The sequence below is a fragment of the Pipra filicauda genome, unplaced genomic scaffold (assembly GCF_003945595.2).
Source record: "Pipra filicauda isolate LSUMZ 115617 unplaced genomic scaffold, ASM394559v2 scaffold278_size1010298_pilon, whole genome shotgun sequence".
NCBI lineage: Eukaryota > Metazoa > Chordata > Aves > Passeriformes > Pipridae > Pipra > Pipra filicauda.
This window is the reverse complement of record NW_024104396.1, coordinates 370,923-385,281: the sequence shown is the minus strand read 5'-3', so window position 1 is coordinate 385,281 and position 14,359 is coordinate 370,923. Positions and strand designations below refer to the sequence as shown.

Genomic DNA, 14,359 nt, shown 5'->3' with positions numbered 1-14,359 from the left:
GCAACCCCAGCAGACAGACAGCCTTCCAGGATTTCCAGCAGCGACCCACACCTCGCCAGCTGCCCTGCTCTGCTGGCATTTACCAGGGGCAAACACCGCCCTCTTGCCTAAACCCCTCTCCTGTAGTTCCTACAACCCTCTGCACTTCAGCCCTTGTGCCACAACCAGCACAAACATCAACAGCGAGCCCCGCCAGGCAGCTCTGCACACCTGGACACCGCAACAGCTCCACCTGTCCCAGTGGTACTGCCAGGAACAGCTTCCCATCCAAGGGCAGGGAAGAATAAGAGACAAGGGAGAAAGTCCTGAAACACAGCAGTACACAACAGCCCCTTTGCAGAACTTGGTTAAAGGACACTTGGAGCCACAGCTGCATTTGCACTGATTGAGGGGCATGCTCGGAGCAGCACGTGCTGAGTGAATCTACCAGATCATAAATCTGGGATGCAATTCCAGGAAATGCTTGGTCATTTTCTTTTTCTCATTCTTTTTCATTTTCTTTTTCTCATTCATTGCTGATTTTCTTGAAAGGTTTTGAAACTAAACACTTGTGTCTGACCAGATGAGCATGGCTATCAGAAAAGTCTTATACAATTTATTTTCCAAATTATGTAACTCTGTAGGAAAAGAGATCTGCAGCTCCGGAAAAAACCTGTCTGGTCAGACTGGAACAATTGGCAGAAGAGATCATCTTCTACTTCATCTCAAGAATTCATTTAAAAGCCTTTGATTCTCAGCAAAGAGGCTGCAAAGCCACCATGTCAGCTCCAGCATCGTGCAGCAGCTTTACTGTAGAGCAAAGTTGATGGAAGGCCAAGGACAAGAATTCATGTCCGGATTTAGCATCTGCTCTCCCACACTTCCATCAACAGTGAGGAGAAGCCAATATTTCCACTGCAGTGCCCAGACTCCAAAGTCACTGCAAAGCTACTTAAATACAGCAAGGCAACTGCATTAGAGGTGAAGCTCTCTGAGCTCCACATTCCCAACCAGCACATCAGATCAGCACCATCACTGCTGATGTCCTAAAGATTGGACAGTCTTGTCCAACTCAAACCTGGCTGCTGTGGATAAGCAAGGGGAATAAAGTACAGTAACAGAAAGGCATCCCAGCACAGGGAGTCTGACAGGACAAAACCATTAAAAAAGTTCAACCACGTGGGACTGAAAACCTCAGCATCAGGTACAAACTGCATGGACTGGACGCAGGCTGAGGCTCTGGGATGATGCCAGGGATCACATTCTATCATGTTGTTTCATGCAAGCTGACAGAGTAAAGACTGGTGATTTCAAGGCTGGTTCTGCTTCCTTACAGCCCCCACCCCATTCTGGGGAACACTGAAGTGTTTTGAAGAGTTTACAGTGCTGTTGTCTTCAGAGGAGACTCTATACATCTCTTTACCACTAGGGAAGAGCAGCCAGCACAGGCTCAAGGAAACAGATCTGTTAAGGGCCTTTTCCTCTTCACATATCAACCAAAGGCTCAGAGACAGAGGGATTTCATCCCAAACAGACATGAGGTAGATAGGATGTGTTGGTTGGGAGCACCAGCCAATTATATTCCTTGTGGAAAAAGGATTTTTTTTTTTGTTCCAGCTGCTATCCACATTGTAGCCTCTCAGAGCCACCTTTAGAGGTGGGCATAGATTTGTCCTTGCACATTTTTGCTCTCCACTGTAAGTTAAAAGTTTTGGCTTAGGTTGTACTGACGGTTACGTTAGTGCACTGAGCTTTTTGCAGAGTCTTCCCCAACCTCAGGCAGCCAAAAAAGCCAAGAAAAATGGGAATCCTTGGGAAACAAAGCAATAGCAAGACAAGATATCATCTATCTGCACGAGATACAGATGTACCAACTTCTCACATGCTGTGCTGAGTAGTTCTGGCCTGTGCAGCTCAAGGACAGGGAAGACACAGGGGAGATGGAGAAGGGTAAACAGAATTATCAAAATGCCTCAACTGTAAGCCCTGACAACACTCCCTCAGCTCCATGGGACACAGGGAGCAGTTTTCTCTGCCACACAGATTACAGCTGCATTCCTTAACATCTTGCTGGGTGTTTGCTGTATTTATATTTACTCATGCCTGCCTTACCTATCTCCCAGTGATAGGAAAGTCCATACTTGACTGTGTTTAAAAAAAACAATGAGCCTCCTTGACACCCTTAGAGGTGGAAGCACAAGTGCTCTCAAAGTTGAAGAATGACATTTTTCCCCTTTCGAAAACTTCAACACTGGTCATCTCTGGCAAACAAACACTAGAATGCCTCTGGTACTCAGTGATCCTTTGTTCTTTTGGCAGGAAGAAAACTACCCAACTAACTGCTCAAGATACCATGCAGCAGGATAGGAGACAAACAACAGAAGGCAAACAAAAGGCTTCTACTGGGCCTAAATATGCAAAAATGTATTTTTTCATTAGTGGTATCCTGAAGAAGATAACAATGACTGGGAAAGGTCAGAACATTTGAAATAATTTGCCTTAAGAGCATGAAACCCTGTGAACAGGACAGAAGGCTCCACACTGCCAGCTCAGTATCAGGACACAGAGCACCTTCAGTACCTTCAGACAGCCTGGTAAGTCTGGTTTCCACTTGATTCAAGTCTTAAAATCCCAAAGTCTTAAATTCCCTTCTAAGCCTCTCCCAACCTAGACCTTAGTCTTGTAGAGACAACAGGCCTTTGAAGTCAGTGTTGCACATCATATTCACAGTTACCTGACATTTTGGGTAGGGTTCCACCTCTCAGATGGCAGCTCTCCACTTTGTGGGTCATCTACAGGTGGGTGAAGAATTGAAATACATACATCTCCATTCTGCAAGACAGAAAAAAGCACTGAGAATAACCTGGCTTGAGGCTGAAGTCTGGTGATTCAACTCCACCACTCTGGCTACCTCCTGAGCAGTTTAACCTTGTTGATATGAACACCCAAAAAAAAAAACAACAACAAAACAACCCCAAACCCAAACTGGTAAGAACTGGAAATGGTTCTCCATTCATCCTGGATCTACTTTATTTATACACAAGGGTTAGTCTGCAAATTGGCAAAAAAACCAACCTAAAGTCAGAGACAGTCAGGTTTAAAGAATGTAGCAAAGCAAGCAAAAATAGTAATAAGACAGCATAAAACTAAATTGGTCTCCAGATAGCAAGTACTGTCATAGTGACAGAAATAAGCTTTAGTCACAGGAGACCCAAAGTAGGGTTAAAAAAATCTGGTGTTCCCAGTGGTAGCTAGTTAGCTACAGGAATTTTTGAATTGAAGGGTTTATCACTCTCTACTAGCTCAGGTATGAAAACATTTGTTCTCCCAGGACACAAGGATGTTGAACAGATGGTGTGGGGCAGGCTTACACTGCTCCCCTAGGACACAGCTGTTCAAAATATCAGGTGAAAGAGCAGGAGATGTTCTCTGAAGGTTTCACTGAAAATCCCTTCCAGCATGCGAGAGATTCTGGCAGCATATGGAAGCCATACAGCCACGTAATCCCCATTATGTGTTCTACTCACCACTGTTATGGCCTGAATATAGATTTAAAGCTCCATAATGCCTACCATTTATAAACATTTGAGGAAGCCTGTAAACCCAATTCTCCATCAGCAACAGCCCTCTGACACAATTACTTTGTAGGAATGCTGTGGCATTATCCATCACATCCGATATCCTCCACTAAGGTGCTCCAGGGACTCATGGGGTGGTGATTTACTTCAGGATGGGGTGAAGGTGCAGATGAGTCCTAAGGCCAGCCAGCAGCTATTGGCCTCCCCAGGCCCCACTGGCTTGCTCTCCCTTGCTGCTGGGGTGATGTACAAGTTCCTGGAGGCAGCCCCACACCTTCAGGAGGCACAGCCTGAGCTGAGGGGCAGCACTCACGCCGCTCCCGGTCACTCCAATCCAAGGCACAGGTTGATGGCAGGATCAGTCCTGCTTAGGAATCCAGGCTGGCAGCTCCCCACACACCTGGTCTCAGGCCCTTCCAGCACTGCTGGAGGGCAGAGCAGGGCTGCTCACAGCAATAGCATCTGTGCCTTTGAGCCCAAGCCAGTGATCGCAGCCACAGACTGCAGCAGCTCACCTGAAGGGCCTCGCAGACATTTCAACTCACCTTGATTAACAATGACTTTCGTTTCATAGCCAAACAAGATCCTCCGTCAGCGTTGGAGGGTTGTGATCAGGATCCAGATTTCAGTGGCGTACTAACCCTGCCAGGTTTGCTAATCTAGCCAGCCCTTGTCACTTTGAAGCAGGTTTTAGTGAAGAACACAGCAATGCAGCACCTGGAGCTGCTGAATACCACAGCACATACTTATGTTGCTGGAACAGTTTGCCATAAGAAGGCAGTCTCTTTTTTAGGACTCCAACAGGCTTGTGCAACCTTGGAATTTTTTTAGTATCACTTTAAGGTGAAGTTAATTTTACCAACGTTAATTTATGTTCCCAGCCCATTACATTTTTTTTAATAATTTTCTTTAGTTTTTCCTTTAACCACTTCCTGGGAGAACACAATGCTGGTGGCTCAGAGAAGGCATCACAGCACTTGGCAGAAGTTCCTAAAGCGATCAGGTGAGCAGCACGTGAACAAGCAGATATTTGGCAATATGAAGGTAATAGAGGGAAGCAAGGATATGAGAAGTTTCCCTCTTGCAATGATCAGTGTTATGTGTTTGGGAATTGCACTGCATTAGAGTCTGGAAGGGTAAAGGTGTAAGGGGGCCTGGTGAGATCAGCACAAGGTTTTGGGATCAGGGTAGGAAAGGGGTGAGCCTTTCCCTACATACATTTTTGAAAGATACAAACAAGGAGGGTGAGGTATTCATCTGCCAATGGGAAATAGCCACAATTCTATCTAGGACTGAGAACTCTTGTGTCATAAAAATAACAAACAAGTGAATGCAGTTTTACCAAAATTCAACTAGATGACCCAAGTAAAGTAGAGATGGGAAAAATACACCTTACTCAAGTCTCACTGATCAGAACTGGAACATCAGCCCCAACCTCTCCAATCTGATCCCACCAGCAGATTCTGTAAACTGCTGTTTTCTTTCATCTTCCTTGCACTAAAAGGGTTTCTTCTTTTCCCTCCTCCTGACAAACCCTCAAACCTCAAGCACTTTGCTGAGTTAGTCTCAGTTTCATTTGGAGTTATCCCAGTGCCTCATCTTCATTGCTTAACTGTTGTTTCCAAAACAGCCTGCAAGCTGCTTCAGATTCCCTCAGCTGCAAGAAATACTGCTACAAACACAAAGTACAAAGCTGAGAACTGGAGTATTTCAAAGGTAAACCCAAAATACACCCATCAAGTTTAGGGTTAGTTTCTCCTCCTACCTTCAGTTGTTTCTAGAGTTTCTAGAGCCAATTTTTCATCTTTCCCACCAGGACTGGGAGAGGTCCTCTCCAAGACTCCTTTTGTACATGTCATTTTGGTAACCATTTCCCACTTGCCTCCTGCAGGAGGATTTCTGGATTCAGAATCAATACCCACAGTATGGGTCTGCAATAATCTGCAGGTCTCTTTATTTACCAATTGAACTCCCATGTAACTGGAAGAGCCTCACAGAAAACCACCATCTTTGGCTACATGCAAGATTCTGTGCCAAGTACAAAGTCCAAGTGAGAAAACTCATCTGAGGATGTCCCTGGGCTTAGGGCAATCCCCATGAGCAGTCAACAATTAAAGCTGATTACTATCCTGTTCTGCACTGAAATTTGGCAAGGCTTTTAGCCATTTTTTACTAAGCCATCAGTGTTATCACCATGATACTGGAAGCACACCCATTCCAAACTGGGTATTTAGCAGCAAGAACTGGTCAGAAAAGGGCTTTCCAAGCCCAAGGCATCAACTGAAGCCATCATTTGTTCAGGGGAAGGAAGAGAAGTGACATTCCTCTTTTCAAGTGGGTCCAAAGGAAGCCTGCAGAACCTCTCATAGGGACACCTGTGATAAGGTTACAGACCTGCACCAATAGGAACATTTTTGAAAGGCCTCTAGGTCCTCCAACTATTCGACCAGTGTTCCTGGCAGGCTGACACTTGTCTAGGATATCCAAAAGTTCAGCAAGGATTCGACTCACTCCACTAAAAGTCCAGTTTTGAACCAAAACAGGGCTTCAGCTTTCAAATACAGCTCTACTAAACTGGGTATTAATATTGAACCAATTGCCTCTGCACAGAACCACTCCCCTTCTGGACCTGCTATGTGGTTGTACCATGACCCAAATATTGACAGTCCACAGCCTTGACTACCCTCTGATTGTGACACACACAGGTAGTGAGTTTAAGATTAAGGAAGCAGAAAGCCTTCTCACGTGCCTGAGAAAGAGTTTTTTAAAAAACACCTTACCTCATAAATGTTGGGGTGCCACATTTTGGTCAGGAATCTGAAGGTAGGTGGTGAATATGGATAGTCGATAGGGAATTTAATGTGAGCCTGAAAAAAGAGAAAAATATTTTAGTTATGAAACAGAATAAAAAAGAGCAACAAGCAGCCATTACAGTGAAAAGATTGGAAAAAAAACCCCACATCATTAGGGCTACTAAACTGCTCATTTTATGGGGGAGGGGGGGCACGTGGACGCTGGTTTATAACCCTACATAGGTTCTTATGAGCAAAATACTAATTGAACAAGAAAAATCTAAACACCTGGGCTGGTAATGCTCAGAAAACAAGCCAAAAAAAGGCATTTACCATGTCCTAATTCAAGAAACACTATTCAACAAGTGTTGTTAAACAGGACAAAATATACTGGAAAAGTTATAACTCAAGATACTACTGGGTTTAAAAGCAGGCTAAAAAAATGTTTGCTGAGTTGAATAGACCTGTTTTACATTTGGCTCCGCAAATATTTAAAATTATTCTTTCCATGAAGAAAAAAATTTGTTACGTAACCAAAGTTTTTTTGCCTTTCTTGTGCCAAAGTTAAGCTGGTCCATCTACCTGTGTTCCTAATATTATGTTTTGTCACCACAGGCATTTTTAAGTCTCAATACTATCTGTGTCTGTTTAACAAATTAGTGCAACTTGATGAACTGAATATTGATGGGCAATGACAGCAAAGATTTCCTTCCAGAGGTCAGCAACCAGCTGTGGGGCACAACTCTGAGCTCAGTCAGTTGAGAGAAGGCTGCAGAGATCCCAGCTCTGGATATTAACTTCTCTGTCTTGCCATTCACAGCAGTCTGAATCTGGACTGAACAAGTGCCCAAAATACTCCTTCTCTAAAAAGGGGACTTGCTGCGCTTTGGAGCACAAACTCTTCCCTGGGAACTGTTCAATCTGCCAACAAAGTCCCACCACCAACCCAGTGTGGGGTCCCCAGAGAAGCTTCTCCTGGCCCCTGTTCCACGGCCAGGTTCATGTGCAACTGAACATGAGAAGAGATCCCAGAAGGAAGATTGTGAGAGCAGAATTCCAGGCCGCCCCCTTCCACTTAAGTGCCTAACCATGCCACTTGGGAACAGGGTGCTGGGCTTGTTCAACAAGACAAAGTTTTAATCCCAGAAACAGAAGCAGACAACGGAACAAACGGATTACTGAGCTGTGAAGTACTTGGCTACAGTTTTACTTATCTGCATACATCTTTGCCTTGCGACCCAAATTTTATATGGGGTCAGAGTACCAGGCAGCCAAAAAAAGAAGGCTTTCTTTTCACCTTTATGTAAGAAACTCATCAGCTCACGTGGCTGTACGGTCTGTACATGCCTGCCCATGATAGTGACTGTAAGTGGGTATGTTGCAGCAGCACTGAGTCCTCACCCCGCAGTCATTTGCCACAGCACACTCTCAACCTAGAGGTTTAAGATCTGCTTAAATCCCAGCCCACGGTTTAAGGTCTGTTGCAGGAATGGCATCGCTCCAAGAGCAGTGAGCAAATGCCTCTTGTCACCACACCACTGCAGAACAGAGCGACTGCTGCAGCAAGGACATGCCTACAACAAGCCACCCTGCACTGGGAGCAGAGCAGAGATTTACCCAGGGCAGAGCATATCCACTCCAGCTCAGGTTATTGCATCATGTAGCTGCAGACTCATCGGGACTACTGGGGTTTTCCCAAGAAAGCCCATTCCTGTGCCTACATGCAGTTTCGTGAGATCTAAGACATAAAACAGCCCATGGACTGAGATTAAAAATGCAAGAGACAACAAAACTCAGGATTGAGCTACCTACAAGATTTCTTGGCAGAATCTGTCTTCTACGCAGGTGTAGTTTCCAGGAGACCGAAACAAAGAGCACTGTGACAGCAGAGTACCAGAACCGACATGCTTATATCCCACATGGATGGTCAAGGAGTGCAGGTCTCATTTCTCTCAGTAAAAACCCTCTGCTCTCAAACTGTCTAACCCTGAGGGTTTTCTCTCAAGAAAGCCTCTCTCAAAGCTGAGCCTGGAGCACCAGTTATGGTCCCTGTATGTGATGCAGACTCATGCAGAAGCTGTGGAGCCTGGAAGACTGTTCCAAACTTCTAAATCCTATTGTACAGACACAAGTCTTTAGTAGAAGAGACTACCTGCCTACAATAATTATCATGTGGTGTTGTGTCACATGAAGGATGCTCTTGAGCTCTAGGGCTAGAAAATGCAACTGGAGAAATTAGAGAAATCTTCCCACACGGATGCAGCTAAGACACTGTAATCCATCACATATTTAGGGAAAGCAGTCACATTATGTGTTGATAAGCTATTTCTAACTAGCCTGTAATTGTTTAGCACATTGAGATGCTGTACTGGAGCATAAAGCCAAGTGAAGCTTCTCTACAAACCTGATTTCAGAGCCAAAAGACACCAAAACATGAAACCTCACATTACAGGCTGGGATTTTTTCCAAACAAAAAGAGCACCACTTTCAGTCCCTGTGGTGAGATCATCCAGAATTTGAAAGTGAAACCAGATGCTTTTCCAGGCCATTACAAACAGGTCTGAGAGAATTACTCCACATCTCTTCTGCCAGAGGAAGCATGGGAAGTTATGTAAGCCCACTCTGCTCTCACTGAATGCTATTTGAGTTTCTGTGTGGGTTAAGCAAGCCAAGAAGTTCCAAGACAAGCTGCAAGACTGCTTGCAAAGATGCAGCAACAGCCACGATCACAGGTCATTTTTTCCCCATTGAAAACCTGATTCTAAACATGTTAAAAAACAAGACCAAATTCAACAATAAACTTATTTTCTAAACAGAGCTTCCAGAATGTTTTCCTCCCTAAAACTTCACTGATGTAAGGCAAATCAGCTCATTTCTGTTAAATTCAGCCAATACTAGAGAGTGGCAGAGTTTTCAGGCAGCTCTGTTACAGCCAGACAAATTTAGGAGGACTAAATGTGCAGCTCAGTCCCCCCCCCCCCGCAAGTACCCAACTGTTACTGCATTCACCATAGGCTTGACTCCTCTAGCTGAGCTTAAATTGGAGAGAAATAACTCCGTTTTGGTGTTCTGATTTTAGCCAACTCCTTGTCATGGCTCTTTGACATCACCGAACATAGTCAATAGCCAGAAAGGTGGAGACCAGCCACCAGCCGTCCCCTCCTTCTCCAGTTTATAATTAGTCACACTTATAGTCCCTAGAAAAATAATAAACTCCTCTCAATAGTCCAACCCTTTACAGGCATTTACAGCTACTGCACAAGAACTTCAAAGTCCAAGTTACACCATGGCATGTATTTTAAGATTTCTACCAGCACGGTCACTTTGTTTCCTGTTTTACTGCCTTGCTCCCATGGATCCTCAAAAATGACTGCACTTCAGGTTTGTAACCTTTCTTTTATTTCAATAAGGTGAAGCCACAGATTTCGCTATGCATGCCAGAAAAATAAGAGCCTCGCTAGATCCCGTGTTATCTGACTGAAAACACAAACCTAGTATTTCTACCGAATTATTCACTGATTGAGTCAACCCCATGTGGCCAAGAGCATCCTGGCCTGGATCAGCAAAGGGTGGCCAGTGGGACTAACATAGGCAGGACTCCCTCCTAGCTTCAGCTGTCTAGAAATTCAGTACTTGTAGCTGTAAATGACACTTGAGTAGTCTGACACGGATTTCCTACACTCCTCTCAAGCTGACAAAACCTAGAAAACCCTGGTTTTCAGGCAGCAAGGGTAGGAATGGTGAATCCATCCTACCTGCCCACTATAGAAAACTTCCTGGGGAAGTGCACACAATTCCTGGAAAGCCACCAGCATCACAACTCATCTGATTTGAGGGTAATGGGGAGCATGAGCAGCTTCAACAGTGGCCAACACAGACTGCAGCTGCTCAGTGTTTCTGGAAGTGCCACTTACAGATAATTTTTATTTCCAAACATCACAAGCTTAATGCCAGCCCTATGAAAATACAGCATCAGTGAAGCCAAGCATCTTTTGAAAACTGTATTTAAGATCAGTTACAGAGGAAGTGCTTTGAGTTTCTAAGTTATTTTGCAATTATTTGTAATTATCTGCTACAGCCAGCCCACGGACAAGCTCCTACTGACTCTGTGTGCAGGTACCATCACGGTCTCTTACAGATCACCCACCCTGCCCTGGTACTTGCAGGCAGCACAAGGCATCCCCGTTTTCCTTTGTAACAGGATGGCTAAGTTCCTTGCTCTGCACATTGTCCCTTTTTGTAGCAATTCCCCACCTGATGATGGCTCCTGCTCCACACACTAAACATGCAGGAAAGGCAAGAATAGCAACCACAGGCCACTACTGGGTTAAGATCTAATCACACAAAATGCTTTACTGCTTCTTGTGCATCAAGCATTGGCACGATTCATCTAATGGACTCTTCCACATTAAGCCTGGATTAGCGCAGTGCAGTGTTAAATACTGTGTGCCAGAAAACACGTTCAGTACAGGTCAGCAGGCAGTACCAGCAGCCTTTTTCTCACATCCATGAGGTTTAAAGCACATCAGTATTGTCCAGCTCAGAACCTGTAAAGCAGCACTATAGGTAGACAACGTCAACTATTTGATGAGGTAAAAATGAATATACGACCAACATTGCTATTTCAGCTCCAGTTATTATGACTTAGGACATAACTTCTTCTGGCAGGGCTGGGCACTAGACTGGTATTTTAAGCCCAGTTTTTGCTTCACTTCCCACCAGCACTGTATCCATGTTTATTGACATCTGTTGTGCTATGAGAGAACTAGGAGCACATCCCTGATCCAAGATGAGTGACCAGGTCAACTAAGTCTTGTGAGTCCTGAAAACTCTCTTAGTGCTGCAGCGGCCATACGAACAGTAAGAGCAGCAAATCTCTTATATCCTACATTACACCTGCACCTCTTCATAAGGAATTTGAATCACAAAGATCTGAATGTGAAAAATGATCTCACGAATAGGATGTGAAGCTTCTAAACCAGAAAGAAAATCGAGCCATAAGACAGCAGGGTAAAGATGAGTCAGGAAGGGGGGTGAGCATACACGATCAGAGACTGGTTTGACAGGCATGAGCCCATTCTTGTTTTACACTAAATCATATCTTATATACACTTCCTAATTTAGTTATCTAGGGCAATACTAAAGATGTTATTTCCAGTGGTACAAACTAGGTTTCCTTTTATCAAAACTTCTTTTAACAGTAAAATTTTATTAAATATTTATCTATGCATGTAGCTATGTTCATAAAGCTGAGATTGTTGTCAAGTCACTCAACCCAGACCAAAGTAGAAAGCCTGATGACCATATGATGGTCAAAGTTACAATTACACCTTTAGAAAAAAGGGCTTTTGCCCACATATTAGTATTTTGTTCCTTTGATGTGAAATCAGGACTAACAATAGACATGAAATCATAGTTAAGCTGAATGATACGAAGGGAATTCCCTACACCCTGTTAAGCTGCTTTGCATCCAAGCTCCTGCAATCTTGTACATTCACACTCCTGCTGCCTGGGTTATCTCTCAAGGGACCCCAGAAAATAAAACTGCTCTGAACAAAGAAGTTAGAACAAGGAGTGCCTGGAAACCAAACAATTTTCTTCTAACATTACTCAAAAGAAGCAAAAGGATTTTTTTTTTTTTAATATTGTCTCCCTTTGACAATGTAGAAGTTCAGTCTAGAGATGCTACTCTTCACGGCAACAACTGCTTGTGGCAATGCTACTCATCTAGAGACCGAGTTAGCCTGCAAAAGCCTGTGTGTTTAGTATTTCAAGCAATTCATCAGTTAACAGAAGATATATCTTCCTTGCAGTGGATTTTACTGTAGGGACAGTCCATGGCATTGCACAGCTAATTGTGCTGTTCAGTCTGAACCACACCACCACCACTTTGGTTCTGGCCAGAAATACTGTCCATGCTCTTGAGCCAAGGAACATCCAGATTCAGAGCAGGCAGTTGTTAATGCTCTTCCATGGACAACTTCCTAGGGACAGGCTGGAAGCTGGAGAAGGAGTTCCCCTTGTCCAGAGGCCACCTGCACACTCCTGAAGCTGTTCCCCTTCCCAGTCACACAGCCAAGCACGGCCCCAGGTGCCCATCTCCAGCCACACACACAAACACATCAGTCCTGCCAGGCTCAGGGTTTGACAGAGGGGTTTTTCCAGCCTCAACTTTATGTCTGTAGTTGACTCTGGACAGATGCCAGGTACCTACTAAAGCCACTCTCTCACTCTCCCTCTGCAACTGGACAGCGGAGAGGAAAAAAACCCAAACAAACAGCTAAGGATTCATGAGTTGAGATAAGAGCTGGGAGAGGTCACTTACTGATTACCTTCACAGGCAAAACTGACTCAAAGTGGGGATAGTACTTAAATTTATTACTAACAGGATCAGAGCCAAAGAGCAAGAAATAAAACAATCTTAAAAACACCTTTCCCCCACCCCACGTTCCTTCCATGTTCTCACTTCTCCCCCCTAGCAGTGCAGGGGGACAGGAATGGGGGTTGTGGTCAGCTGTTGTTTCTGTCACTGCTCAGGGAGAGGAGTCCTTCCCCTGCTCCCATGGGGTCCCTCCCATGGGAGACAGTCCTTGATGGACCTCTTATCCCATGGCAATGGATGTTGTCCATCCCTCGGGCAGCAGCTCTTCCCAACCTGCTGTCCCGTGGGTCACTCCTCCATGGGGTGCAGTCCTTCATGAATGAGCTGTACTGACGTGGGTCCCCCACAGGGGCCACAAGTCATTCACAGGAAAAACCTGCTCCAGCGTGGGCTTCCCTCTCCGTGGGCTGCAGGTCTCCAGCAGGACCTGCTCCATCTTGGGCCTCCCACGGGATCACAGCCTCCTTCATGCATCCACCTGCTCCAGCATGGGCTCCTCCATGGGCTGCAGGTGGGTCTCTGCACCCCAAAGGTCCTTCATGGGCTGCAGGGGCACAGCTGCTCCACCATGGGCTGCACCACGGGCTGCAGGGCCTCAGCTCCGGCGCCTGGAGCATCTCCTGGATCGACTTTAGTGTCTATGTTGTTGTTCGCATGTTCTCACTCCTCTCTTCCCTGGCAGGAATTCTTTCTGTGCCACAACCTTCTGTTCTTAAATATGTTATCACAGAGGCATTACTATCACTCCTGATTATCTTGGCCTTGGCCAGCGACAGGAAGTCTGTCCTGGAGTTGGCTGGCATTGGCTCCACCAGACAGGGAAAGCTTCCAGCAGCTTGTAGCAGAAGCCACCCCCTGCTACCAAAACCCAGCCACAGAAATCCACTACAGCATCCCAGGCTGATAATGGCAAAGCAAGAGTGGTTCCAGACAGGGTTAAACTTCTGAACTCCTTAGCATAAGCTCTTAAAACACAGTTGTATTCATCTGACAACTTTTTTCCCAAATCTGCAGGTAACTGCCCTCAGAGCTCAGATGAAGGAGCAGGTTACAGAAGCACTCACCTACACTCAGCTAACAACTGCCAGGTTCACTTCCTTTACTTTGACTGTCAATTTGACTCTTCAGGATGCTACAGAAAACACCATAATTTCAACGAGTGCAGGAGACATATTGAGTTGGACGCATCCTGAAACATCAAAGTATTTATTCTATAACCTGCCCATTTTCACTCAACTTTTGCTCTTGTCTGCCATCTCATCACTGAAAAGGCAATTCCCAGAGGCTATATAAGACACAACACCAACAGAATTATTTGGTCCTCTTCCACAGGGCAAGCTGCTGGCCAGACAGCTTTACTGAGCTTAGATCACAGGAGCCAAGCACTAAAGCAATTTCAGATTCCCATGGGAGAAAGCTGACATCATACTAAGGTTTCTGTATTTTCCCAGGAATTCCCATTGTGAAATATTACTAGATTTCATCCTCAATTTAACCTTCACTCCAGCATGAGGCCTGATATTGTTTTAGGCCAGATATTAGCAGACTTCTGCCATGGCTGAAGGCCTCGTGTAGAGATTGTGCTCTTGGGTCTGATGCCTTTGGGTTGGAGACTGTGCACTGTATGG

The 14,359-nt window shown here is 45.0% G+C and overlaps 1 protein-coding gene across 1 annotated transcript in view; it reads right to left on the bottom strand.

The window, feature by feature from the left end:
* Positions 1-14,359, bottom strand: part of UBE2R2 (ubiquitin conjugating enzyme E2 R2) — a 54,139-nt gene that overhangs the window by 5,232 nt on the left and 34,548 nt on the right. The window contains exons 2-3 of the mRNA XM_027722228.2: positions 6,338-6,424; positions 2,714-2,811 (exon numbers count right to left, since the gene is read on the bottom strand). Of these exons, the coding sequence (XP_027578029.1) occupies positions 2,714-2,811; positions 6,338-6,424 (185 nt within the window). The remainder of the gene's footprint in view (positions 1-2,713; positions 2,812-6,337; positions 6,425-14,359) is intronic.